The following is a 24,459-nucleotide window of genomic DNA, read 5'->3' as shown; positions in this document are numbered from 1 at the left end:
ATCCAGGAGTCGCACTACTGGGTATCTACCCAAATACAAAAACACCAATTCAAAAGGATATATGCACTACTATGTTTATTACAGCATTACTTACAATAGCTAAATTATGGAAGCACCCCAAGTGTCCATTGACACACAATGGATTACTGAGCCACAAAAAAGAATGAAATCTTGCCATTTCCAACTACATGGATAGAGCCAGAGAGTACAATGCTAAGAGAAATAAGTCAGTCAGAGAAAGACTAATACTGCCTGATTTCACTCATGTGGAATTTAAGAAACAAAACAAACGAACAAAGGGGAAGAAAAAAGAGACAAACCAAAAAACAGTCTTAACTATAGAGAACTGATGGTTCCCAGAGGGAAGGCGGGTAGGGGGAATGAGTGAAACAGGTGAAGGGGATAACAAGTACACTTATGATAAACACTGATTAATGTAAAGAATTTATGAATCATTATATTGTACACCTGAAACTAATTTAACACTGTATATAAACTATACTGGAATTAAAATTAAATAAATAAAAAGATAAAATCTCTATATTAGGAAAGGAAAGGAAAGGGAAAAGAAAAAAAACGAAACAAGGACAAAGTGAAACTCCATTATTCGGTGATACGCACCCCGGCCCCCACCCCCCAGCTCCCAACCAGATCCCAGAATGCCACCTGCCAAATGTTTGAGACACCAAACACAGATGATGGCAAACAGGCTCCGTGAAAAGTATTTCTAGGGGCACCTGGGTGTCTCAGTTGGCTGATTTCAGCTCAGGTCACAATCTCATGGTTCATGAGATCGAGCTCCGAGTCAGGCTCTGCACTGACAGCACGGAGTATGCCTAGGATTCTCTCCCTCCCTCCCTCTCTGTCCCTCCCCTGCTGGTGCTCTGTCTGTCTGTCTCTCTCTCTCTCTCTCTCAAAATAAACAAACATGAAAAAATAAACAAAGATAAATAAACAGGAAAAAAAATTTTTTTTTAAGAATTTCAAGGGGCGCCTGGGTGGCTTAGTCAATTAAGCGTCTGACTTTGGCTCAGGTCATGATCTCATGGTTCATGGGTTTGAGCCCCGTGTCGGGCTCTGTGCTGACAGCTTGCTCAGAGCCTGGAGCCTGCTTCGGATTCTGTGTCTCCTTCTTTTTATGCCCCTCCCTTGCTCATACTCCGTCTCTCTCTGTCTCTCAAAAATAAATAAATGTAGGGGCGCCTGGGTGGCGCAGTCGGTTAAACGTCCGACTTCAGCCAGGTCACGATCTCGCGGTCCGTGAGTTCGAGCCCCGCGTCGGGCTCTGGGCTGATGGCTCAGAGCCTGGAGCCTGTTTCCGATTCTGTGTCTCCCTCTCTCTCTGCCCCTCCCCCGTTCATGCTCTGTCTCTCTCTGTCCCAAAAAATAAATAAACGTTGAAAAAAATAAATAAATAAATAAATAAATAAATAAATGTTAAAAAAAATAGTAAAATAAAAAAATAAAGTATTTCTGAGGTGAGGGGCAGGGGATGGAGGAGGTTTGGGGGAGAACAGAACATATTACCACCTCATGTATTAAACTAACAGAGTTTTATACTTGTATGGTTCTGTCCAATTGACTGGGGTGAATCAAACAAAACAATCTTAACTCCGAGAAAGAAAGTTGTTTGAGAAAGGTAATCTCCGTATACAAAGTGGCTCAGCCTTCGGTCATAAAAATATAAATTCTGAATAATGACTGAACTAAACTGGGGAGAAAGTATGTAAGAAGAGAAGGGAGATGTTGTAAATGAGATGATCATCTTCAGTGGTGGGGCTCCAACAGATGAAGACTATAACTATAAAAATAAACGAATACCTGGACAAGTCTGTAACTTAGAAATACGGAGGTAAATAACAGAAGAAACAGGAGTTGAGTGATTTGCCTGTAGAGCGCCAGAACCAGGGTGAAGGTGGCAAAGAGCTACTGCTGTTTTTCAACAAAAGCCTTCTAGTACTACCTGGCTTTTTAACTTTATACATGTAATATTTTTTACACAAATAAAAATTAAAGTAAAATAAACCACCCCCCTCCCCACGCTGTGCAGTTTCACATCTTTAACAATTTTGCTTCAATTTATCTCCAATTGTATGAAATTTAATTATTATGATCAGGTAATCATTTGCAACAAAGAAACTAAAGCACTGGTCTCCATGCTTTTGATTAAATGCCTGTATAGCTTCTACTGCCAGCTGTTCCACTGTTGTAAACCATTTTATATATTAGTGATGTTTACTATTAATGCCTTCTTTAGGGAATGCTTAAAGAATCTTCCAAATAGGTTTTGTCATAAAAGAATACATTCATTCTTTATTTCAGTCTGTATAGTTTTACTACTGTACAAAAAGCTTCTTTAAAAACTGGAATCATATGTTTAGCTTAAAATTCCAAGGCAAAGAAAACAAAAGATAAAAACATCACCCTGGTTGAGCCACTTCAAGATAACTGGATTCAATGGCCTACTTTAAAAGCATTTGGCTCCTAATTAATTGGGACTACAGTTCTCAGCCTGAACTTTACTCAAACAGTTCAATCCTCTGACAAATACACTGCTGAGTAGCAGGATTTTTAGCTATTGAAGTCATCCTACATTTAAAAAGTTTTGGCAGCAAAATTACCCCTCAATGAAAAATTTAAGTGGGATTACAAATTCATTGCAACAGCTTCACATCCTTTGTCTCACAGAACAAAGACTACCTATCACTGACAGTATCCCAGCACTTCTAGAGGGTTCCTCTCCACAGATTATTAATATATGAGGTCACGTGAGGTGACCTAAGATTTTCAAACATAACCAACAGAGTAGATCTTGTACTAGATTTATGTTAGCAAAACTTTATGAATCTCAGCTGAAAGCCATTTAAGGTTACCTCTAATGCAGTCCCATCATTTGGTGCTTCAACTTACAAGATGGGAAGGACACTAAGATCAATTGTTCCAAATCTTAGCACTTATATATAATACATGCAACAAACATTAACTGAAGGCCTGTCCCATGTGGTTCTCCCATGTGGTTCTAGATTCTGCTTAAATCCCAGCAGTACCATGAAACTCACACACTACATTTTTAGAGAATTCTATTAAAAAAAAATCTATTTTTCACTGGCCAAATTCCAAGTTCCCTGTAACAATTTCCTGCTGGTTTCAATTCTCATCCGCTTTTTATAAGGGAGCTTTTCAAATATGAGAAAAGGACTCTGTCCTCATCAGACCAAACCTCTCTCTTCCACTCAACTATTTCTCTCTCATACGTTTTCACGTCCTCCTACAACCCAGGATCCAGTTTCTGGATTAATTACAATTGTAAATGTAATTAATTGTAATTAATCCAGAAACTTCTAAAGCTTGGCCTGAGCCCTGTAACATGGTGCTCCAAGAATAGCTTTACTAAATCAAAGAGAATGGTGAGCCTCATTTCATAACTAAATACAGACCACTGGCTACTTATCAGTTTGGGAAAACACTGCTCCATCTGCCCTAGATGTGTCACCTCAAGACTGCCAAGTATCAAACCTGATGGACTGAAGACATGACTCACCAAACATAGTCTAGTCACCTCCACTATGGGAGGTGACAGAAGGCTTTCTGAGAGAACAGGTGGTGGCACCCCTGCAATAGGAAGGCTTCCAACCTTCACTAATTACAGAGGCACTAATGAGTAAAGCTGACCAGAGTCACAGACTTTCTTTATACATGCCAGTATTTCTTTACGTGGTGCTCTCTCCTACTCTACATACATTGTTCTTCCAATTGACAGAATGCTCCAGCTGCCCATTACCAGGGATACTCTGGATAAATGTTGCCATGGATGAGGAGTCTAAAGACAAGGTTCTCCCTCTCATTATGTAACAATCTTACATTGGTTCATTCACATCAAAAACTCCCAATATATGACAACTAACCACAGTGTGGTACTCTAGATTAGATCGCAGAACAGAAAAAGGATATTAATGGGAAAACTGCAGAAATCTAGATAAAATCTAGAGGTTATAGTAATGTACCAATGTCAGTTTCTTAGTTGTTGACAAGTGTACCATGGTAATTTAAGATGTTAACAAGGTAGGTGAAGGGTGTAGTGTAATTTTCTGCACTATCCAAATGAGTTTTCTGTAAATCGAAAAGTATTCCAAAATAAATGCATCGAAATGTAAAATTTTGCTCTTCAAAGGATCCTGTTAAAGGACGAAAAGACAAGCTACAGACTGGGAGAAAACGTGAAACCACATATCTGACAAAGGACTTGTATCTAGAATAGCTAAACTCTCAAAACTCAACAGTAAAAACACAAAAACCAACTAGAAAACAAGCAAAAGATAGAAAAACACATCTCAATGAGAATATAAAGATGGCAAATAAGCACATGAAAAGATGTTAAACATCACTAACCATTAGGAAAATACACATTAAAACCATTATAAAATATCACTACACACCTATGAGAATGGCTAAAATAAAAAAATAATGACAACACTAAGTGCTGATGAGGACGCAGAGAAACTGAATCACTCATACACTGCTAACAGGAATTTAAAATGGTACAGTCACCATGAAAAAGTTTGGTCATATCTTAAAAAAAAAAAAAAGACTAAACATGCAGCTATCTTGCTCTACTGGTCATTTTCCTCAGAAAAATGAAGGCTTAAGTTCACACAAAAAACCTGCACACAAATGTTCACAGAAGTTCTATTTGTAACAGCCAAAAACAGGAAACTGTATGTCCTTCAACAGGTTAAAGAAATGGTGGCACATCCATAACACAGAACACTATTCAGCAATACAAAAGACTGAACTAGTAATACATGTAACATGGATGAATCTCCAGAGAATTATGCTGAGAGGAAAAAGGGCCAATCTGAAAATGTTACATATAATATGATTCAGATTCAGCTATATAACATTCTCAAAATAACAAAATTACAGAAATAGAAGACATTATTGTGCTTGCTAGGGGAGGGGGTGAAAGCAGGAGAGAGAGCTGCAGGAAAAAGTTTGCAGGTAAAAAAGGCAGCCACTGAATCTGGTGGTGAAGCTGTTCTGTATCCTGACTCTAGTGGAGGTCACCGAATCCACTGCACTACATACCACACTAAACACACATGTAAGGTACCACACGTACACACACAAATGTCAAACAGTGAAATCTGAAAAAGGTCAGTGGATTGTATCGATGTCAATTTCCTAATTAAGTTATTATACTATAGTTATGCAAGATGTTACCACTGGGGCAAAATGGGAAGGAGTATAAAGAGATCTCTGTATTATTTCTTACAACTATGTATAAATCTACAATTATCTCAAAACACACATACACACACACACACACACACACACACTACAAAACAAAAAAGACAATCCAATTATCTTCCTTGTGGCTTAACAAGAAATCATGTCTTCATCTGATAGCACCTAGAGTCCCTGCTTGCTAGAGCAGTTATCTTGATATCTAGCATCCACCAACTTACATACAGTTACCCTTGTTACCCTCAATACAAGCACCCAACAGGATTCTGAAGTATACTTACTTTTGTACACTGCGTAGCAGGCAAGAGGTCAACAAACACCTTGAGGTCTGTAAAACAGCAAGGCTTATCCCCAAACTTTTTAAAATACTGGAACATTAATTCTTCTGGATCACCTAAGAGAGAAAACAAAAATCAATAAATTAACTCAAGGACTGAAATAATTTTTATATTAAGAGGTATGATTTGAAAAATATTTATTTCAATTAAATAAAAATTCTGCTTGAGTGCTTGAATGAGAATGGCAGTGAGGGCCGGAGGATGGCTTGCCCATTTAAAACTCAACAAACACTTTAAAAAGAAGTTGAATCTTACAAACTCAGCTTACATGTTATTACATGTAGGAAACATGACGCTTTCCATTGAATTAAAGTTTAAATAGCTAAAAAGTTTTCATTAAAGTTTAAATAAAGACAAGTTTATAAACAAACATTAAACAAGCACGTTTCTTTCCACAGTTCCTGAAATACTTACCAAGTATTAAATAAATGTTAACTAAGTGGAAGGGAATGTTTAACAGGCACACCAACGGAGAGAAAATAAATGGGGAGAGTCACAAGCCAGTAACTCCAACAATATCATTCACTATGGAAAATTTAAACCTGGATCTGCAGAAAGCTACCAGTTCCTTTTATTTTTCCTCACATTAAAAACAAAATAATAGGGGCACCTGGGTGGCTCCATCAGTTGAGCATCCGACTTCAGCTCAAGTCATGATCTCACAGTTTCTGAGTTCAAGCCCCACATCAGGCTCACTGCTGTCAGTACAGAGCCCGCTTCAGATCTTCCTTCCCCCCCTCTCTTTCCCTACCTGCTGGCACTCTGTTTCAAAACTACATAAACATTAAAATAATAATAATAATAATAATAATAATAATAATAGTAAGATACTCTCAAACTGAACTAGATTTAAGAAGCAGAGATTTTGCGGGCACCTGGGTGGCTCTGTTGGTTAAGTCAGCATCCAACTTTTTTTCTTTTTTTAATATTTACTTATTTTTGGGAGAGCACCAGCAGGGGAGGGGCAGAGAGAGGGTGACAGAGGATCCAAAGCAGGCTCTGTGCTGACAGGCTGACAGCAGCAAGCCTGATGTGGGGCTTGAACTCACAAACTGCAATCTCATGACCTGAGCCGAAGTCACTCAATGGACTGAGCCGCCAAGGTGCCCCAACCATCTGACTCTTGATTTCAGACTCTTGATATCAGTTCAGGTCATGATCCCAGGGTTGTAAGATCAAGCCCCAATTCAGGCTCTGAGCTGACAGTGCAGAGCCTGCTTGGGATTCTCTCTCTCCCCTTCTCTGCCCCTTCCCTGCTAGCGTTCTCTCTCTCTCTCTCTCAAAATAAACATTTTTTTAAAAAATTAAAATAAGAAACATAAAATTTTAACCTGGAATTTCGGTAAGATTTTAGGTCTTGGTTCCTATTCACAATTCTGGGAACAGAAGTCCATGGCTTTCATCAGATTCTCATAGGACTATAATCCAAGTCACTAAGAATCACTCACTTGTCTGGGTAAAAAACATTTTGTGCAGAAGCCCCTGGCTGGCTCAGTCGGTACAGCATGCAACTCCTGATCTCAGGGTCATGAGTTCAAGTCCCCTGTTGCAGGTAGAGTTTACTTCAAAAAGAATTTTGGGTACACTAGACAAAGTCACAAATTTCTGGGGCACCTGGGTGGCTCAGTTGGTTGAGTGTCCAACTGATTTCAGCTCAGGTCATGATGATTTCATGGTTTGTGGAATCAAGCCCCACATTAGACTCTGTAATGACAACACGGAGCCTGCTTGGGATTCTCTCTCCCTCTCTCTCTGCTCCTCCCTGGCTCGCATGCACGTGCATACTCTCACTCTCACTCTCTCTCTGTCACAAAAAATAAATAAGTAAATTTTAAAAAGTCACAAATTTCTAACATGAAGGCTGGTGAGAGGGAAGAGAAAGACAAGAGATAGATACAGCCAAGTGTCAATGCAGATCCAAACTTTTCTATCCAGCTTTGGAAAAAAAGCAATTCTTTGGAATCTATCTCAACATTTTGCAGAGGGACACATGAAAATTTTCGTTTGCATTTCTGGAAATAACAGAGACTAAGGTTCCTTAAGTAGACCTAAAGAAGTCAACATGGAATTCAAAACTGGTTGTGAGAGGTGCACCTGGGTAGCTCAGTCGGTTGAGCGTCTGATTCTAGACTACAGCTCAGGTCATGATCCCAAGGTCACAGAATCAAGCCCTATGTCAGGCTCCACTCTGAATGTGGAGCCTGCTTAAGATTCTCTTTCTCGGGGATCCTGGGTGGCTCAGTTAAGCGTCCAACTTTGGTTCAGGTCATGATCTCGCAGTTCGTGGGTTCAAGCCCCACATCGGGTTCTGTGCTGACAGCTAACAGTCTGGAGCCTTCTTTGGATTCTGTGTCCCCCTCTCTCTGCCCCACCCCCTCTCACGTGCACACGCGTTCCCTCTCTCTCTCTCTCAAAAATAAATAAGCACTTAAAAAAAAAAAAACCATTTTAAGGGTGCCTGGGTGGCTCAGTTGGTTAAGCATCCAACTTCGGTGCAGGTCACGACCTCACAGTTTATCAGTTGGAGGCCTGCATCAAGCTCTCTGCTGTCAGCTTCAGATCCTCTGTCCCCCTCTCTCCGTCCCTTCCCCACTTGTGCATTCTCTCAATAAAAAAAAAAAAAAAAGAAAATTTTCAGGTGCCTAGGTGACTCAGTTGGTTAAGTGTCTAACTCAGGTTCGGCTTGGGTCACAATCTCACGTTTCATGAGATGGAGCCCCACAATGTGCTCTGCGGTGACAGCACGGAGCCTGCTTGGGATTCTCTCTCCCTGTCTCTCTTTGCCCCTCCTCATGCTCACACAAATGCGCTCTCTCTCAAAATAAATAAATAATCATTTTAAAAAAAGGCATTTTCAAATAAACATCTAAGCACTTCATCAAATTTCCTGAAGGCATTTCTTCATGCTTTACTATCCAAATCATGTTTTTTCTCCTATCTTGTCATTGTCCTTGTAAATTTTCTCTTTAACTGTTAATTGCTCTAACTCCACCAGATGTTGTTTTGTCAATGGTTTTCTGAGCGCTTGGAGCACATTTTCAAGAAAATTTCCATCCTCTTCATGAAATCTTGAAACTTTTACAAAAGTGGTTATTTTACTTTGAAACTGATTTTTTTTTTTTTTTAAATTTTTTTTTCAACGTTTATTTATTTTTGGGACAGAGAGAGACAGAGCATGAACGGGGGAGGGACAGAGAGAGAGGGAGACACAGAATCGGAAACAGGCTCCAGGCTCTGAGCCATCAGCCCAGAGCCCGACGCGGGGCTCGAACTCATGGACCGCGAGATCGTGACCTGGCTGAAGTCGGACGCTTAACCGACTGCGCCACCCAGGTGCCCCTTGAAACTGATTTTGACATTAATGTCAGGTCAAAAAGAATGCCTGAAAAAGACTCTGGTGGAATAGGGAGAGATGCTAATGTTAAGTCAAGTTGAAGATGTGATCGAGGGCTAATTTTATCAGTAATCCATTTGTTAGTAAATATTTTCATGTTATGAAGATGTCTGCTTCCCAAACATGACGGCATCATTGTAGACCTCACATAATGAATACTGCACTTGGGTATGGAAGGCATCCCTGCATCGTCTCCAGGGTTCCCAAATAATATTAGGGTTTCTTACCTAGTTTGTACTCATCATTAAAACCTTGACGTCTTAAACGTCTAATCAGTTCCAGTTTAGCAAGATGTGGTCCTCGGAGATGGCGGGAACTTTTAGATTCTTCTGTTATCCGATCTTCTATAAATTTCACAGCTTCTTCTGCAGAATAATGGACTTCTCCTTCTAAAGAGCTAGGTATAAACACATGAAAAAGGTATTTTGTGCCTCTACTGTCTGTCCCAAAACTTAAAGTGAAGCCAAATTGATTTCAAAAAACAAATTAAAAAATAAAAAGCATTCTGATAATTATAAAATAACATGGGGGCAAAAGAGAACTAGGCGCACATTCTGACAGGTAACATAGGATATGATTACTCCCAATTTTGTCATCTGATTACTACACAGTGACTAACTACCTATACCTCTTTCTTAAAAAGAGAAGGGATCACTTTATACATATCAAATATCACCTAATAAAAAGTCTAAGTAAATTTTACTTTACTGCTTGAATGAAGGCTAAGAAAATTTAGATGATTTAGTTAATATTACAAAGTAAGCACAAGCTCATCAGCATCTTAAATCCTGCTTATGTATTCACTTTTCAAAAAGATTCCATTCATGTTTATTATGGTATTATCTGTAATATCAAAAAAAAAAAAAAAAAGGAAATCAGCAACAATCCAAGTGTCCATCAGTCCATCCACAGGAGACACGTTAAATGAACTACAGTACATCTCTAAAACGGGAGTTCTCTTAAGTCACTAAAAAAGAATGAAACAGATCTCTATGTACCAAAAATGGAAAAATGCCCAAGATATATTTTAAGGGAGAAAATACCAAGTTGCAAACCACTAATATGATTGCATTTTTATGTTAAATAAGGGGAATAATTATGTTAGTATATGGACAGAAATAAATCTAGAAGAAAAAACCCTAAACTGCCATCAAGAGTTATCTCTGGGGGCACCTGGCTGGCTCAATTAGCAGAGCATGCGACTCTTGATCTTGGGGTCGGGGTCATGAGTTCAAGCCCCACACTGAACAGAGAGCTCACTTCAAAAAAAAAAAAAAGGAAGAGAGAGAGAGAGAAAGAAAGAGAGAGAGAGATCGCTCTCTGGATCAATTATAACTCAATAAAAGTGGAAAAAGGTAAAAAAAAATGTTATTTCTGGGATGGTAGGATAATCAGGAACTAACACTTTCTACACCATATATTTCTGCACTAGTTTAACATTTTTACAATGAACATATTTATTTTACAATAAAAAAAATGAAAACTCTTATTTTGAAAGGGATACACTATTGAGACTGAAAAAGAGAATTCGATTAGGCTTCCAATGAAATCCTTTTGCTACAATGTGCTAAAAAGTGCCACTGGAATTCAGGAATCAACTTACTGTTCACCTTCAGCAGGAGGAGTCCAGGCCTCTTCAATCAGTCGAAACACAGAATCGAAATAAGTCAGATAGAACTGCCAGTCATCTGAGCTAAAATCAGATTGAATGGTGCACACAGGATTAAACCCAAGTTGTGACAAGTCTGCCCTAAGAACCATAATACTCAACTTACTTTCTATATTTTAGTCTTTACAAGGAGAAGCCCACCCTTCCAAGTTTCCCTAAAAGGGCAACCCCAGAGGCATTTTTCCAAGTAAAAAACTTTTAAGGAACTGTTATTTCCTTCAATGAAATGACCAGATCCAGAAAACAAATGCTCCTAAAACACCCACATTAGCACTTCCCCAAAACAGGGCCGTGGGATGGGGTGGTGGGGAGGGGAAGGTGTGTCTTTTAGACCAATACTGAATTTAACAAATTAATGATTTTCAGCATTCATTCTCAAGACCTAATACTCAGCACCCTGGTGGTGTAAGTACGATTATACCTCTTTACTGAAAGATGAAGGCTCATCAAAAACTTTTAAAAATACCTAAAACACACTACTACAAGATTTCACTTTATGCCCAGACAACATAAAAGACAACCAAAAAAAAAAAAGAAAGAAAGAAAGAAAAGCAGTAGTGCAAACTGAGAGCCCTGCTACAGTCTCATAGTCCAAAGAGAAGCCTCTACTCACTTTTTCAGTAAGAGGCGCCTGGAAAGGGCATTACACTCTGGCCACCTGCTCAGCTTCTTGTACATAGCCATGCATTTATTTTCCCGACTCTGAATCTCACTTGTCAACTTCTCTACAATTAAAAGTTATAAAAATTGGTAAGCTGGGTTCATTTCTGCTCAGAAATCAGAATAAAGTCCAAACACAAGAAGAAAAATGTTGCATTTTCTTATTCATTCTATGAGAAAATGGGACCACTGTTAGATATAAACTATTATCTTATTAAAGATTATTTTGCTGAAAAAAAGTACATTTCTGATACTAAACATTTTATTATCACTTTTTCTATAAAATACAAGGATCACGAATGTATTGAAGTGAGGACCTCATATATGGGATAAACTTGTAAAACAGAAAAAGCATCTAGGGACTAGTATATCTGATCCACAGACAGGCTTCCCATCTATACATATAGTTCCCAAACATCGAATGAGCTTGAACTGGAATGGAATGTGCAAGGTAAGATATTAGAAATACAAAAATAAATAGAGCTAGGAACAGAAAAACTACAACTATTATTTCTGACCAAATTAAATTTGCCTTGACCTTTTAGAGCAGCTCAGCAGATTACATATACCAATAATTACATTATGAGTTTCCTACAGGGAATCTTCATTTTAACAACCATATGATTGGGGCGCCTGGGTGGCGCAGTCGGTTAAGCGTCCGACTTCAGCCAGGTCACGATCTCGCGGTCCGTGAGTTCGAGCCCCGCGTCGGGCTCTGGGCTGATGGCTCAGAGCCTGGAGCCTGTTTCCGATTCTGTGTCTCCCTCTCTCTCTGCCCCTCCCCCGTTCATGCTCTGTCTCTTTCTGTCCCAAAAAATAAATAAACGTTGAAAAAAAAATTTAAAAAAAAAACAAACAAACAAACAAAAAAAAACAACCATATGATTATAATCCAGCTGGGTAAAACCAGAAAGGCTGACTTACACCCATCTGCAAGGAGGCTGAAGTTAGAGAATAAGTAACATTAAGACAACAACAGGGGCACCTGAATGGCTCAGTCGGTTATAAGCACCCGACTTCAGCTTAGGCCATTATCTCATGGTTCGTGAGTTCAAGCCCTGCTGACAGCCCAGACCCCACTTCAGATGCTTTGTCCCTCCCCCCCACCCTCTCTCTCTCTGCCCCTCTCCCACTCTCTCATTGAAAAAAAATTTTTTTGGTAGGGCATCTGGGTGGTTCAGTTGGTTAAGCGTCCAACTTTGGCTCAGGTCATGATCTCACGGTTCGTGAGTTCGAGCCCTGTGTCGGGCTCTGTGCTGACGACTCAGAGCCTTGAGCCTGCTTCGGATTCTGTGTCTCCCTCTCTCACTGCCCCTCCCCCATTCTCTCTCTCTCTCAAAAATACACATTAAAAAAAATTAAAAAAATTAAAAAATTTTTAAACCAACAAAACTTCCATTTTATATAATTCAGGTAGTTAACTATCAGTTAGTGTTACAGTTTTATGGCCACACAGGCTAGTAAAGGATATACACACCTGTATAAAATAAGGTTTTTTAATGACTATTCCTAATAAGAGACCTGAGGCTACTCATTTACAATTAGCTTCTCCCAATCACTGTAAAGGCACAACTAAAAACCAGGTTTGTCAAAACACTGCACTTCCAGGAATTTAAATGTTTGGGAACCTAAATCTCTTTCACAAACATCCCAAAAAGAGGAATGGTTAGATCAATCTATGGGGTTCATACAAATCAGTTTCCCAACAAAAAGGGAAGAAGTATTTTCACAATAATGGAAGAAAGCTAACTTCTTTAACGCACAAAGGGCTCTTGCAAATCATTAAGATTAACAACATTTTTAGAAATAGGAAAACGATAAGGAAAAGCAGTTCAAAGAAAATATCAATGGCTTTTAAACAAATTAAAAAGTAATTATCCTTCCTCAGAATTAAATAAAAATGATATGTTTTATCTATCACAATGAAAAACATTAACAAGTCTGAAATAGGGGCGCATGGCTGGCTCAGTCTGTAGAGCATGCAACTCTTGATATCAGGGTCGTGAGTTCGAGCCGCATGTTGGGCGTAGAGCTTTCTTTAAAAAAAAAAAAAACGTTTGAAGTAACAGCTTAAAAATACAGGTTATTAAGTATACAAAGAAACATACCCTCCCACATGATGAAAGTAAATACAGCAGGTGGGAATGCACACCATAGCCTCTTGTAGGGTAATTTGGTTTGTAACAAGGTGTTCTTTGCAAATAGTCATCAAAGGCTGGTTATGTAAATTGTCTACATTTATAGTATGGAACACTGGACAGTCACTAAAGGGAGTGAGGTAGTGAGGTATAGCTCTAAGACACACTTAAGTTAAAAAAAAAAAAAATGGTACAGTGGGGCATTGGGTGGCTCAGTTCCTTAAGCCTCCGACTTCGGCTCAGGTCATGATCTCACCATTAGTGAGTTCGAGCCCTGCACTGGGCTCTGTGCTGACAGCTCAGAGCCTGGAGCCTGCTTCGGATTCTGTGTCTCCCTCTCTCTCTGCCCCACCCCTGCTCACACTCTGTCTCTATCTCTCTCTCTCTTTCCCTCTCTCTCTTGAAAATAAATAAACATTAAAAAAAAGGTTTTTTTAAAATAGGTATAACAGTACACAGAGAAGTCACAAAATCAAATCCTTGATAGGACAGGCAGGTAAACAAAGAAAAAAAATTTGCACCCCGGTTACAAATCCTGACTACAGGTATTAACATTTAAAAATATTAAAGAGGGGTGCCTGGGTGGCCTGGTTAGTTAAGCATCTGACTCTCAATTTCAGCTCAGTTCATGATGGCGCAGTTCATGAAATTGAGCCCTACGTCAGACTCTGGACTCCGGGCTCTGTGCTGACAGTGTGCAGCCTGCTTGGGATTCTCTCTCTCCCTCTCTCTCTGCCCCTTCCCCACTCATGCTCTCACTCCCAAAATAAATAAATATTAAAAAAGAAAAGGAAAGAAAAGAAAAGAAAAAAGTTTTTGAATAAAAACATTGTGCCAGCTCAGTAAGAGTACTCTATTAGCTTAGGTACAGTATGTTCTCGTTTGTGACTTGAACAAACTGGGGCGAGTCGGGGGGAGGGGAAAGTACATCTTTAGAAAGATATACAGGGGGCACCTGGGTGGCTCAGTCACTTAAGCCTCCGACCTCAGCTCAGGTCATGACCTCACAGTTCGTGGGTTCGAGCTCCGCGTCAGGCTCTGTGCTGACAGCTCGGAGCCTGGAGCCTGCTTCAGATTCTGTGTCTCCCTCTCTCTCTCTGCCCCTCCCCCACTCATGCTCTGTCTCTGTCTCAAAAATAAATAAAAACATTAAAAAAATTAAAATTTAATATTTCAATTAAAATTTAAAATTTAATTAAAATTTTTAATGTTTTTATTTATTTTTGAGACAGAGAGAGTGAGCGAGCATGAGTGGGGGAGGGGCAGAGAGAGACAGAGGGAGACACAGAATCCAAAGCAGGCTCCAGGCTCCGAGCTATCAGCACAGAGACCGACACGGGGCTCGAACCCACGAACTGTGAGGTCATGACCTGAGCCGAAGTCGGAGGCTTAAGTGACCGAGCCACCCAGGCACCCCAAACATTTAAAAAATTTTTTTAATTAAAAAAAAAGAAGGACATACAGAACAAATGACTGGCAAAGAACTTTGAGGGCAAAGGGTTAGAGGTCATACTCTTTTTGACATCTTCAATTTTCTTAATTCCTAAATTATTTCGAATTCAAAAATATTTTTAAAAAGCAAATGTACAACATACAGAAAAATCTATATGAACATAAAATGACCACACGTGATTTTTTTTTTAATGTCTTGATATCTTTACTTTTCTGTATAAGGAGAAATTTTTCCACAATTAAGTATTTTGCATGTTTAAATAAGAAAAAAAAGAAAACTTTAAAAATTACCTCCTAATTTTCCTCTGATAACATCTAAGGCTTCCTGGTACTTTCCCAAACGTTCCAGGATCATATAATAAAGTTCAACCTTACAGAAAAAACAAACAAGAAATGCAGCCATTGAAACTTCTCAATATAATCATTTGCATGCTTTCAAAAGTTACCTAACAGAAAAGAACACTATCTTCAAATGAGATGACATTAGCAGTAACAATGTTCGGATACCTAAGCTAGGTGCTTCCAAAGCTTCCTTTTACACAAGAGGCAAGAGTGAGGCCCAGCTCTCTAACTGGAATAAGACAGCAGTTTACAATACTGTAGCATCACATAGTAGCAATATCAAATCCTGGGAATACAAAAGGAGGGCTTCCACTACTCACTTCAGCTTCAGCTTCTATCTTGTCCTCTTTCACCATTTTTTCTACCATTCTCTCAGCGAGGGGCAGAAACATCGTTTTTGAGAGGTTTTCATCTTGTGCCGATATAGACTGTAGGAGAAAAAAATAAATGTTCTAATTTCTCTCCTGCTTGCACTATTTATATTACGAGGCAGACCATTACTGGGACCCCAGCACATATTTATCACTCCACTATGTCCAATATCAGACCTAATTTGAACTTGCCACGAAGATACATTACAGAGTGGTTTGCCTTAGAAGAGATTTCTTTTAATAAAGATTTATTATCCTATATATTTTTGACATACTGAGTTTCCACAATATGGCCTAACTTTTAAATAGGTTATTCATACATTTTTCTAGAACTATATTAAGAAGCAGTAGGTATGCCTACACTGTTTATTACATGTAAGGGGTATCATCAGTTGTTTGAAGGGAAAAGCCTTTCAAGTGTCTTTTTTTTTTTTTTTTTTTTTTAAAGATTTTATTTATGTAATCTCTACACCCAACAAGAATTGCATGCTCCACCAACTGAGCCGGCCAGGTGCCCCTATCAGATGTCTTTTTGAAATGTTCACATATTAAAGGGAAAACTCCAATTCCTTCTATTTTACACAGTTTAGTAGCTTGGATAATGAAGATGATCTTAGATTGACAATTAAAATCAATGCATATTAACAATTTTAACATTGCCTGAGATTCTGCTCAAACCTCAGTACTCAAAGTAGCTATTATGCTTATCTCACAGATAAACTAAGAGATTCCCCAACGGCTCTCTAAGACATATGCTGAAGCCAGTATATGAATGCAGACCTGTCTGAACCCAGAGCCTTTCTGTTCTGAACTGCTACATTTTAACTCCTTCCTCCCCATCTTCTCTTATACCCTATCTCCTTTTAGTCCTTACAGTAGCTCTGGGAGATGAGCATCTCCCTTCTGCAAAAGAGGAAACTGAGACTCAAAAACCAGAATTGATAGAACGAGGCCATCCAGTTCAATAACTTGTACACTAACAAACAATACTGTTTTAAAGACAAACCTCAAGTCAAAATATCAAACATTTCGAGTCTCATATTTGATCAAATAACCCAGTAATAGATCTAAGATTCAGGGGAAATACAGTCTGTGCTCCACACAAATAAACCAATATACCAACTCATGAGGAATAAATGCCGAAACTCCCCAACTCAAAAAGTCAACTGAGAATATGGAAAGTCCCTATTTGACACATGCTATAACACATTACCCAAGATGTTCAGAAGACAAATTAGGACAACAACTATATACAAAAATAAAAACAAATCTCAATTCCATTCTGGATACCATACTCACTTGCATAATTAAGCTCATCACAGACCAAAAGTAGTAAGGGTTTTTGGGGACAATCTTATATAGAGCCATGCCAGCCTGAAAGACAGAGAGCCATAAATACTTAATTTAGAAAACGTCACACAGAGGGCAATTAATGATCTAGATATGTGGCAAGAAGTTCCTAGGAGAATAGCAACACATCTACATATCCCAGTTACTATAAATGCCTAGTGACTTGATGAATATTCTCTAGTAGATAGCAATATAAGTAATCACAAAGGTGAAATTTTACAACATCAGAAATATTTCACCTTTTGAACCAGATTTCTTCAAATTAAAGCCCAGTATTTTTGGAAAATATAGCAATCCAATATGGTTCCGGTAGACTACTGACAAACACAAAATTTGGCTTATGAATGTACACCAATAAACTTTACTAAAGGCACTGCACTAACCAGTTATAGTAAAACAAATTTAAAAATCCAGACAGTATATTTAAATTTTAAAATTAGAAAAGTTTTCTCTGACATTATTCAAAAAACAGTAATTCTTAGGTTAGGAAAATAATCAGGTTCTCCCAAGATACCATTAACTAGAACTGAACTCTTTCATTGTGAAATGTATAATATGAAATACTTAAAGCAGGGACATGGCAAGAAGGAATAAAGTAGATCTACTCATGCATAACTGAGAATCCTCCCATAATTAGCCAATTAGTAATCAATGCCAATAAATCAGTCAGCTAGTTATTACAGTTACTATTTTATGTTTTTTTAATGTTTTGCCTATCTTCAACCCACTTGAAAAAGTACACGGAGACTCTATTAAGTGGAAGGAAATGTCTATTCCTGCCAATGATAGAAAGATTGAGACTTGGTCCCAAATGCATTTAGAAGCTAGAGACAGAGATAAGACAAATATTTAAATGACTAAAATATACACTTGGCAAAAAAAAATGTCCTATACAACAAAAACATCATATCTTTTATTTCCAAAAAAAAAAGGCAAGTTGTTTATTCCTTTCTTTAAGGGAAAGTAGGGAAGGGAACTTTATCGATAAAGCCTTCTTCAAAGTAGCATTCTTCCAAATGAACCTTGAAGGTCAAACAGTATGTCTACAGTCAAAGATGGAGGTGAGGATACAAATATACAAATACAAACATTTGGGGTGAGTGGGTAAGTAAGTGAATCAATTCTAAGTAGGAGTAAAATGAATCTGAACAAAAATATTAAAGAAAAAAAAGACATATTGACAAGAAGAAATAGGACATTTGGCTAAAAATAAGGATTAAGAGGACTAGTAGGGAAATGGGGCTGAAAAGTAACTGAGATACCCTTATTGTGAAGCACTCAAAAATCAGGCTGTTACAGAGTAAAAGAGTAATAGGTACACATCTACACTCTTCTAAGAACATATTTTAACTGGACCATGAAGAAAGAAAATAGAAAGAGATGAGGTAATGAGGAACTACACCAGGATGAGGTACATCAAATAGAAAAGAGACCTCAAAGACAATGTGGAGGAAGAGTCAAGATGATGTAGAAACAATATGACATACAGGTTTAGAAGAATCTAAGATAGCTTAAGGTTTCAGCTACTAACACCAAACTCTGGAGGAACTGAATGAAAAGTGCTAGAAAATCTATTTTACCTGATCATTTGGGGAAGGAAAACATTTTTATAATGACATGCAGAAATAAAAAGTAGAATATAAAATATGAATTTTTAACACAAAACAGAAGAAAAAAATTTCATGCCCATAACCTACTATCTTGCCGACACTTATATTCTGCTGATACAGGAAACTTTTGACGATAGACAAGTTTAAAAAACATGGCTATGAATTGGTGACTCAGAATATGGAAATGTGAAAGAAAAGAGAAAAAAGAGTAAAGACAAAAGGATAGGAATGTCATTTACAGAAAAAGAAAGTCCAATCACCATATGAATATCTAGCAACTCTTCATTCAAGATGATTTTTTTTTTAAGTTTATTTATTTTGAGAGAGTGAGCAAGAAGGGCAGAGAGAGAATCCCAAGAAGGCTCCATACCACCAGCACAGAGCCCGATACGGGGCTCGAACTCACGAACCAAGAGATCGTGACCTGAGCTGAAATCCAGAGTTAGATGCTTAATCAACTGAACCACCCAGGCTCCCCCAAGATGATTTTATTTTTTTATTTATTTTTTTTTTAACGTTTATTTATTTTTGAGACAGAGAGAGAGAGAGAGAGAGAGCATGAACGGGGGAGGGGCAGAGAGAGAGGGAGACACAGAATCTGAAACAGGCTCCAGGCTCCGGGCTGTCAGCACAGAGCCCGACGCGGGGCTCGAACTCACGGACCGCGAGATCGTGACCTGGCTGAAGTCGGACGCTCAACCGACTGCGCCACCCAGGCGCCCCCCCAAGATGATTTTAAATACTGCCTGCCAGGGATGTCATTTGGGTCAGTACAAGTCCTTAAGTTTTCTGATTCCTTAGCTTCCCTCCCTTCTACCTCCACCAGGTTAATCATTTGGTTTTTTTTTGACAAAAAATTTATTGTGCAGATGCTATTCTAGGCACTGAGGATTCAGCAGTGAACAAAATAAAAACTCTCACCCTCATGAAACTTGACATTTAATTTGTAAACTACTTATTATCCCAGACTGACATACCATTTTCAATATAATCCTACATGTATACTAAGAAATTATAACTACCTTAAGCAGCAAAAAAGGTAAAATTAGACATTTCATTTTAAAACATTTAACACTAGAATGCTCCATTCTTCCAATATATTAGAATAATGTAAAAACAAGCTATAGCTACAATATATTAAAGATCTAAAACTGTTAAGCCACATCAAAGCAGTGGCTCCAAAGAGCAAGATGCAGAAGTATGTCTATCTTTGGCCACATGTAAAGTCAAACTATAAAAAACAAAATCCATTCAAGTGGCAGATTATTTACCTTAATATTGTTGTTGCATGAACTTAGCCTTTTATTATTTTTTTGTATGTGTATATGTATTTCAAAAACATATTGTGGTATCATAAAATTAACATGTACTTTAAAGGGGGGGGGGGGGCGGGGCGCCTGAGTGGCTCAGTTGAGAGTCTGGCTCTTGGTTTCAGCTCAAGCCATGATCCCACGGTTCTTGAGTTCGAGCCCCACATCAGGCTCTGTGTGGATGGCGCAGAGCCTGCTTGGGAGTCCCTCTCTCCCTCTCTCTCTGCCCCTCCCCTGCTCACACGCTCTCTCAGAATAATAAAAACTTAAAAAAAAAAAAAGAAAGAAATTAACAGAGAGAAAAGTATCCATAGGCCTGTATCCTGCCTGGTAACATTTTGGTTACATAACCTTACAGATATATCCTTTAAGGAACCATAGATGTGAAGGGAGTAGAGGGGAAGGCCATTTTACAACTTTTTACCCATTAACATATATTAGGAACATCTTTCTATGTCAACAAATAAAGACATACAGTACTATTTGACAGGAGTGGGATGTTGCATTTTACCATTAATATTTAATATACTTTAAACATAATCCTAGAAATAAAAATACTAAACATATATATTATGTACATATACATATATACACATATGTGTATACATATATATACGTATGTGTACATGTGTGTGTGTATATATATATGTATGTCAGTTGCCAATTTTAAAATATATGCCCACTTTACATTAAAAGAAAAATTACAATATCTGAATATTTTTCCTGAGAATAAACTCCATCAGTAAATAAAACTTCTTCAAAGAATTGTATCTGGGGAATAAAATTTTTCCAATTTAAAAACTTGCATATAAGCAAATACGAAGATTAATTTTATGGAGAAAGGATTTATTTTAATATAGGATCTTCCACCCTCCCTAACTCATCCATTGTTATAGTCTGATACTTCAAGTAAAGAGTAAGACAAAGACCCAGGTAAGAAAGCTTTGTTTTCAGAAGAAATTGTACCCACAAACAAAACATTTCTAAAATAAATACTAGCTTGACATCATAACCGTCTATGGGCTTAACAGTTTCATTCCTCTGGGATGCTGACTTTACCCACCCACTAGTCCAAATGTATCCACATGAGGCTTCTTCATATGTCTACAAGGAACATCTAAAATGTATCAAGTGGCAAATAAGCTGCCTTTTGTAGAAAAGACAACTATTACAAACAGTGGGGATTTTTCCCAGGTGAATTTAAAAATTTCAGCAGGCTACAAAGAAAATTAAATTTATAAATTAGATGTAAACTTTCTTTTTCTTTAAGATTTTATTTTTAAGTAATCTCTATAAGGAACATGGGGCTCAAAATCACAACCCAAAGATCAAGAGTCACAGGCTCTACCGACTGAGCCAGCCAGATGCCCCTAAATGTAAACATTAAAGTTTGCCTTTCTATAGTCTGTTCATTTTTTATTCCGGGATTTCTGCCCATTTTCTGAAAATATAACAGCAATTTCATGCAGTGGGACAATCTGAAGCCAACGTACCAGAATAAAAAATGCTATCAGGCCACAAAAGAACAATCAGATTTCCCCTAAGAAAATGCTTAAAGAACTTGAATAACAGTTCATCCTTAAAACATACAAAGAAAACACATGCCTGATCTCCACACACAAATACATAGATTCAGTATTACACACATATGCAAACACACACATGCACCCACACACTCCTACAACTAAATCACATTTAAAGAAATTTTAGTCTCTAATAGCAAATCCCACAACCCAGGATAAAGTTACCTGTTGCATTTTCTTGTATTCGCCCACTCTGGCATAAGCCATGAAGAGGTGAGAGTGATACTCCTCACTATTGGGAACTTTCTTCACAGCTGCCTCATAAAGTTTTGTAACTAACTCCGCTAGAATAAAGAGAAATAAGATAGTCTTTAATTATTGAAGAATATCTTAAATCTTAACAGCATTTAACTTCTCCCCCCTTTGGAGGATACGATGTCTCCTACCATTAAGGAAGAAGAAAGTACTTGTTTTGCCTCATCCGATCATTACTCTTCTCTTGGTTAGGCATTATTCAATGAAGCACGGAATAGCTCAGGCCTCCCCTAACACACTTACAATATACAAGACCCTCCACAATCTAGCCTCTCTCTCCTTCCTAATTCTTTCCCCCAGCACTTTATGTTCTAGCCACACCAAACTATTTGTAGTTCCACTAGACTCCCTGTGCTCTATCATACCTCCATGCCTTTACTCTGCTCCCTGTGCCTGAATTCACCTTTCCTCTCTTTTCTATTCAATGAACATCATCCAAAACCCAACTCAAATGTAATCCTCTCTACAAGGAATTGTGCAAGTTCAAATGTAATCCTTCCCTGAGCACCATCCGTGCTCCTCTACTCAGTTTGATTACTGCTCCCCTCTGCCATCTTTAAATCTTTGTAGTAAGTCTCTTATAACATTTATTAACATACAATGTAGTATACAGTTTATTGACCAATTTCCCTTTATTTTAACTGAGCTCTATGCCCAACATGGGGCTTGAACTCATGACCCTGAGATCAAGAGCCATATGCTGTACCAACTGAGCCAGCCAGGCACCCATGAATTTCCCCTTATAGACTGTGAGTAACACAAGGGCAGAGAGAGCATCTTTAATCTTTGCTTCTGATATAATACTTCTCATAGAAAAACATTCAACCAGGGATGCCTGGGTGGCTCAGTCGGTTGAGCGTCCGACTTCGGCTCAGGTCATGATCTCGCAGTCTGTGAGTTCAAGCCCTGCATCAGGCTCTGTGCTAACAGCTCAGAGCCTGGAGCCTACTTCAGATTTTGTCTCCCTCTCTCTCTGCCCCTCCTCCGCTCATTCTCTCTCTCTCTCTCTCTCTCTCTCTCTCTCTCTCTCTCAAATAAACATTAAAAAAAATTCAACAATATTTGTGAGATAAATGATTTTTTAAAAACACTGGGAGAGAATCCATATCTCTAAATCAACATAATCCCTATAATCAAATACAATACCTCAACTCTTAAGTTTTATCTTTTATAAAAATGAAAAACAAAACTAAAACGTCACATTTTCTGCCCACTAGGTTGGCAAAAATTTCATTTTTTCCAGCTTTACTGAGGAGTAACTGATGAATAAAAACTATATTTTAAGGTCTACAACATGATGATTTGATGGCAAAACTTTTAATTTTTTTTTTAACGTTTACTTTTGAGAGAGAGAGAGACAGAGACAGCATTAACAAGGCAATGGGGGCAGAGAGGGAGAGAGGCAGACACAGAATCCAAAGCAGGCTCCAGGCTCTAAGCTGTCAGCACACAGTGAGATGCGGGGCTTGAATTCGTGAACTTTGAGATCATGATCTGAGCCAAAGTCGGACGGTCAACCAACTGAGCCGCCCAGGTGCCCCTGATGGCAAAACTTTTAAAGTCTAACAATAGCAAGTGTTAACAAGGATGTGGAACAACTTGGAACTCTTATACACTGGTATTAGGAGAGTAAATTTGGAAAACAAGGTGACGTTATTTTTCTTCATCTTTAAGCTGAACATACACACACCCTAGGACTTAGTATCTCTACTTCTAGACTGCAGTCCCCGAGAAAAATGTTTTGTGATAGTAAAAATGAATGAAGTAAAAATACGTATATATTAGATGAAACATGCAACTCACAGAACATACATAGTATGAATACATTTATATTAAGTTCTAATTAATATGGTATTACTACGTTAACAATTATATCAATATAATAACTTCTATTAATAAGTAACTTATTAACTAAGTTATAATAAATAATAATAAAGTAAGAAATTGACAAAATATTACTTAGACAAATGTGATAAAGATGTTTTTAAAAGCAAGACAATAAAATATATTCAGGAAAGCCAATACATCTTGGAAGGTAAAAAAGAAGTAAGACTGATGAAGAACACACAGGAAGCATCTTACTATTAAGCTGGTTGGTAGGTCCATGAATGTTCATTATTCCACATCAAAAATACGTACTTCTATAATATGTATTATGGAAGATATGTATTATTACATAGTAAAAGATCTGAGAAATCAACAATGAGAAACTTTACAGGTGAAATGGTAGACTATCTAGAATAGGCTTACAAATAATCTGGGAGGGGGATGGGATATAGATAAAATTGGCCATGTGACAATGACTGCTAAATGTGGGTAAGGAGTACAATGGGACTTATTATGCTATTCTGGTTTTATTTATGTTTGAAATTTTCCATATCAAATAGTAAAAAAGGGTAACTCTTCCATTTAATAAGTCAAAATGCCACAAACTGACCTCAAGTCCTCATTCCGATTCAAGGATCCTAATACATGCAAAATATCTTTTCTGCCAGGGCATCTGGGTGGGCCAGTTGGTTGAGCATCAGACTTCAGCTCAGGTCATGATCTCACGGTTCAGGAGTTCAAGCCCACATCAGGCTTGCTGCTGTCAGCTTGGAGCCCACTTTGGATCCTCTGCCCCACTCCCCCCTTGCTCTCTCTCAAAAATAAATAAATGTTTAAAAAAATAAAATTAAATATCCTTTTTGCCTACAGTCTTTGTAAATCATGGTTAATGCATTATTTTACCTATTGCCATCCA

At 38.0% G+C, this 24,459-nt stretch overlaps 1 protein-coding gene across 1 annotated transcript in view; it reads right to left on the bottom strand.

The window, feature by feature from the left end:
• The window catches only part of NAA25 (N-alpha-acetyltransferase 25, NatB auxiliary subunit), a 78,903-nt gene that overhangs the window by 39,385 nt on the left and 15,059 nt on the right, over positions 1-24,459 (bottom strand). The window contains exons 4-11 of the mRNA XM_030292219.2: positions 21,627-21,745; positions 16,908-16,982; positions 15,558-15,665; positions 15,187-15,265; positions 11,259-11,370; positions 10,580-10,669; positions 9,204-9,373; positions 5,526-5,638 (exon numbers count right to left, since the gene is read on the bottom strand). Coding sequence (XP_030148079.1) covers positions 5,526-5,638; positions 9,204-9,373; positions 10,580-10,669; positions 11,259-11,370; positions 15,187-15,265; positions 15,558-15,665; positions 16,908-16,982; positions 21,627-21,745 — 866 coding nt within the window. The remainder of the gene's footprint in view (positions 1-5,525; positions 5,639-9,203; positions 9,374-10,579; positions 10,670-11,258; positions 11,371-15,186; positions 15,266-15,557; positions 15,666-16,907; positions 16,983-21,626; positions 21,746-24,459) is intronic.

The sequence above is a fragment of the Lynx canadensis genome, chromosome D3, assembly GCF_007474595.2.
Source record: "Lynx canadensis isolate LIC74 chromosome D3, mLynCan4.pri.v2, whole genome shotgun sequence".
Classification (NCBI taxonomy): Eukaryota; Metazoa; Chordata; class Mammalia; order Carnivora; family Felidae; genus Lynx; species Lynx canadensis.
Note: the sequence above shows the minus strand (reverse complement) of the source record. Positions and strands in the feature narration are given on the sequence as shown.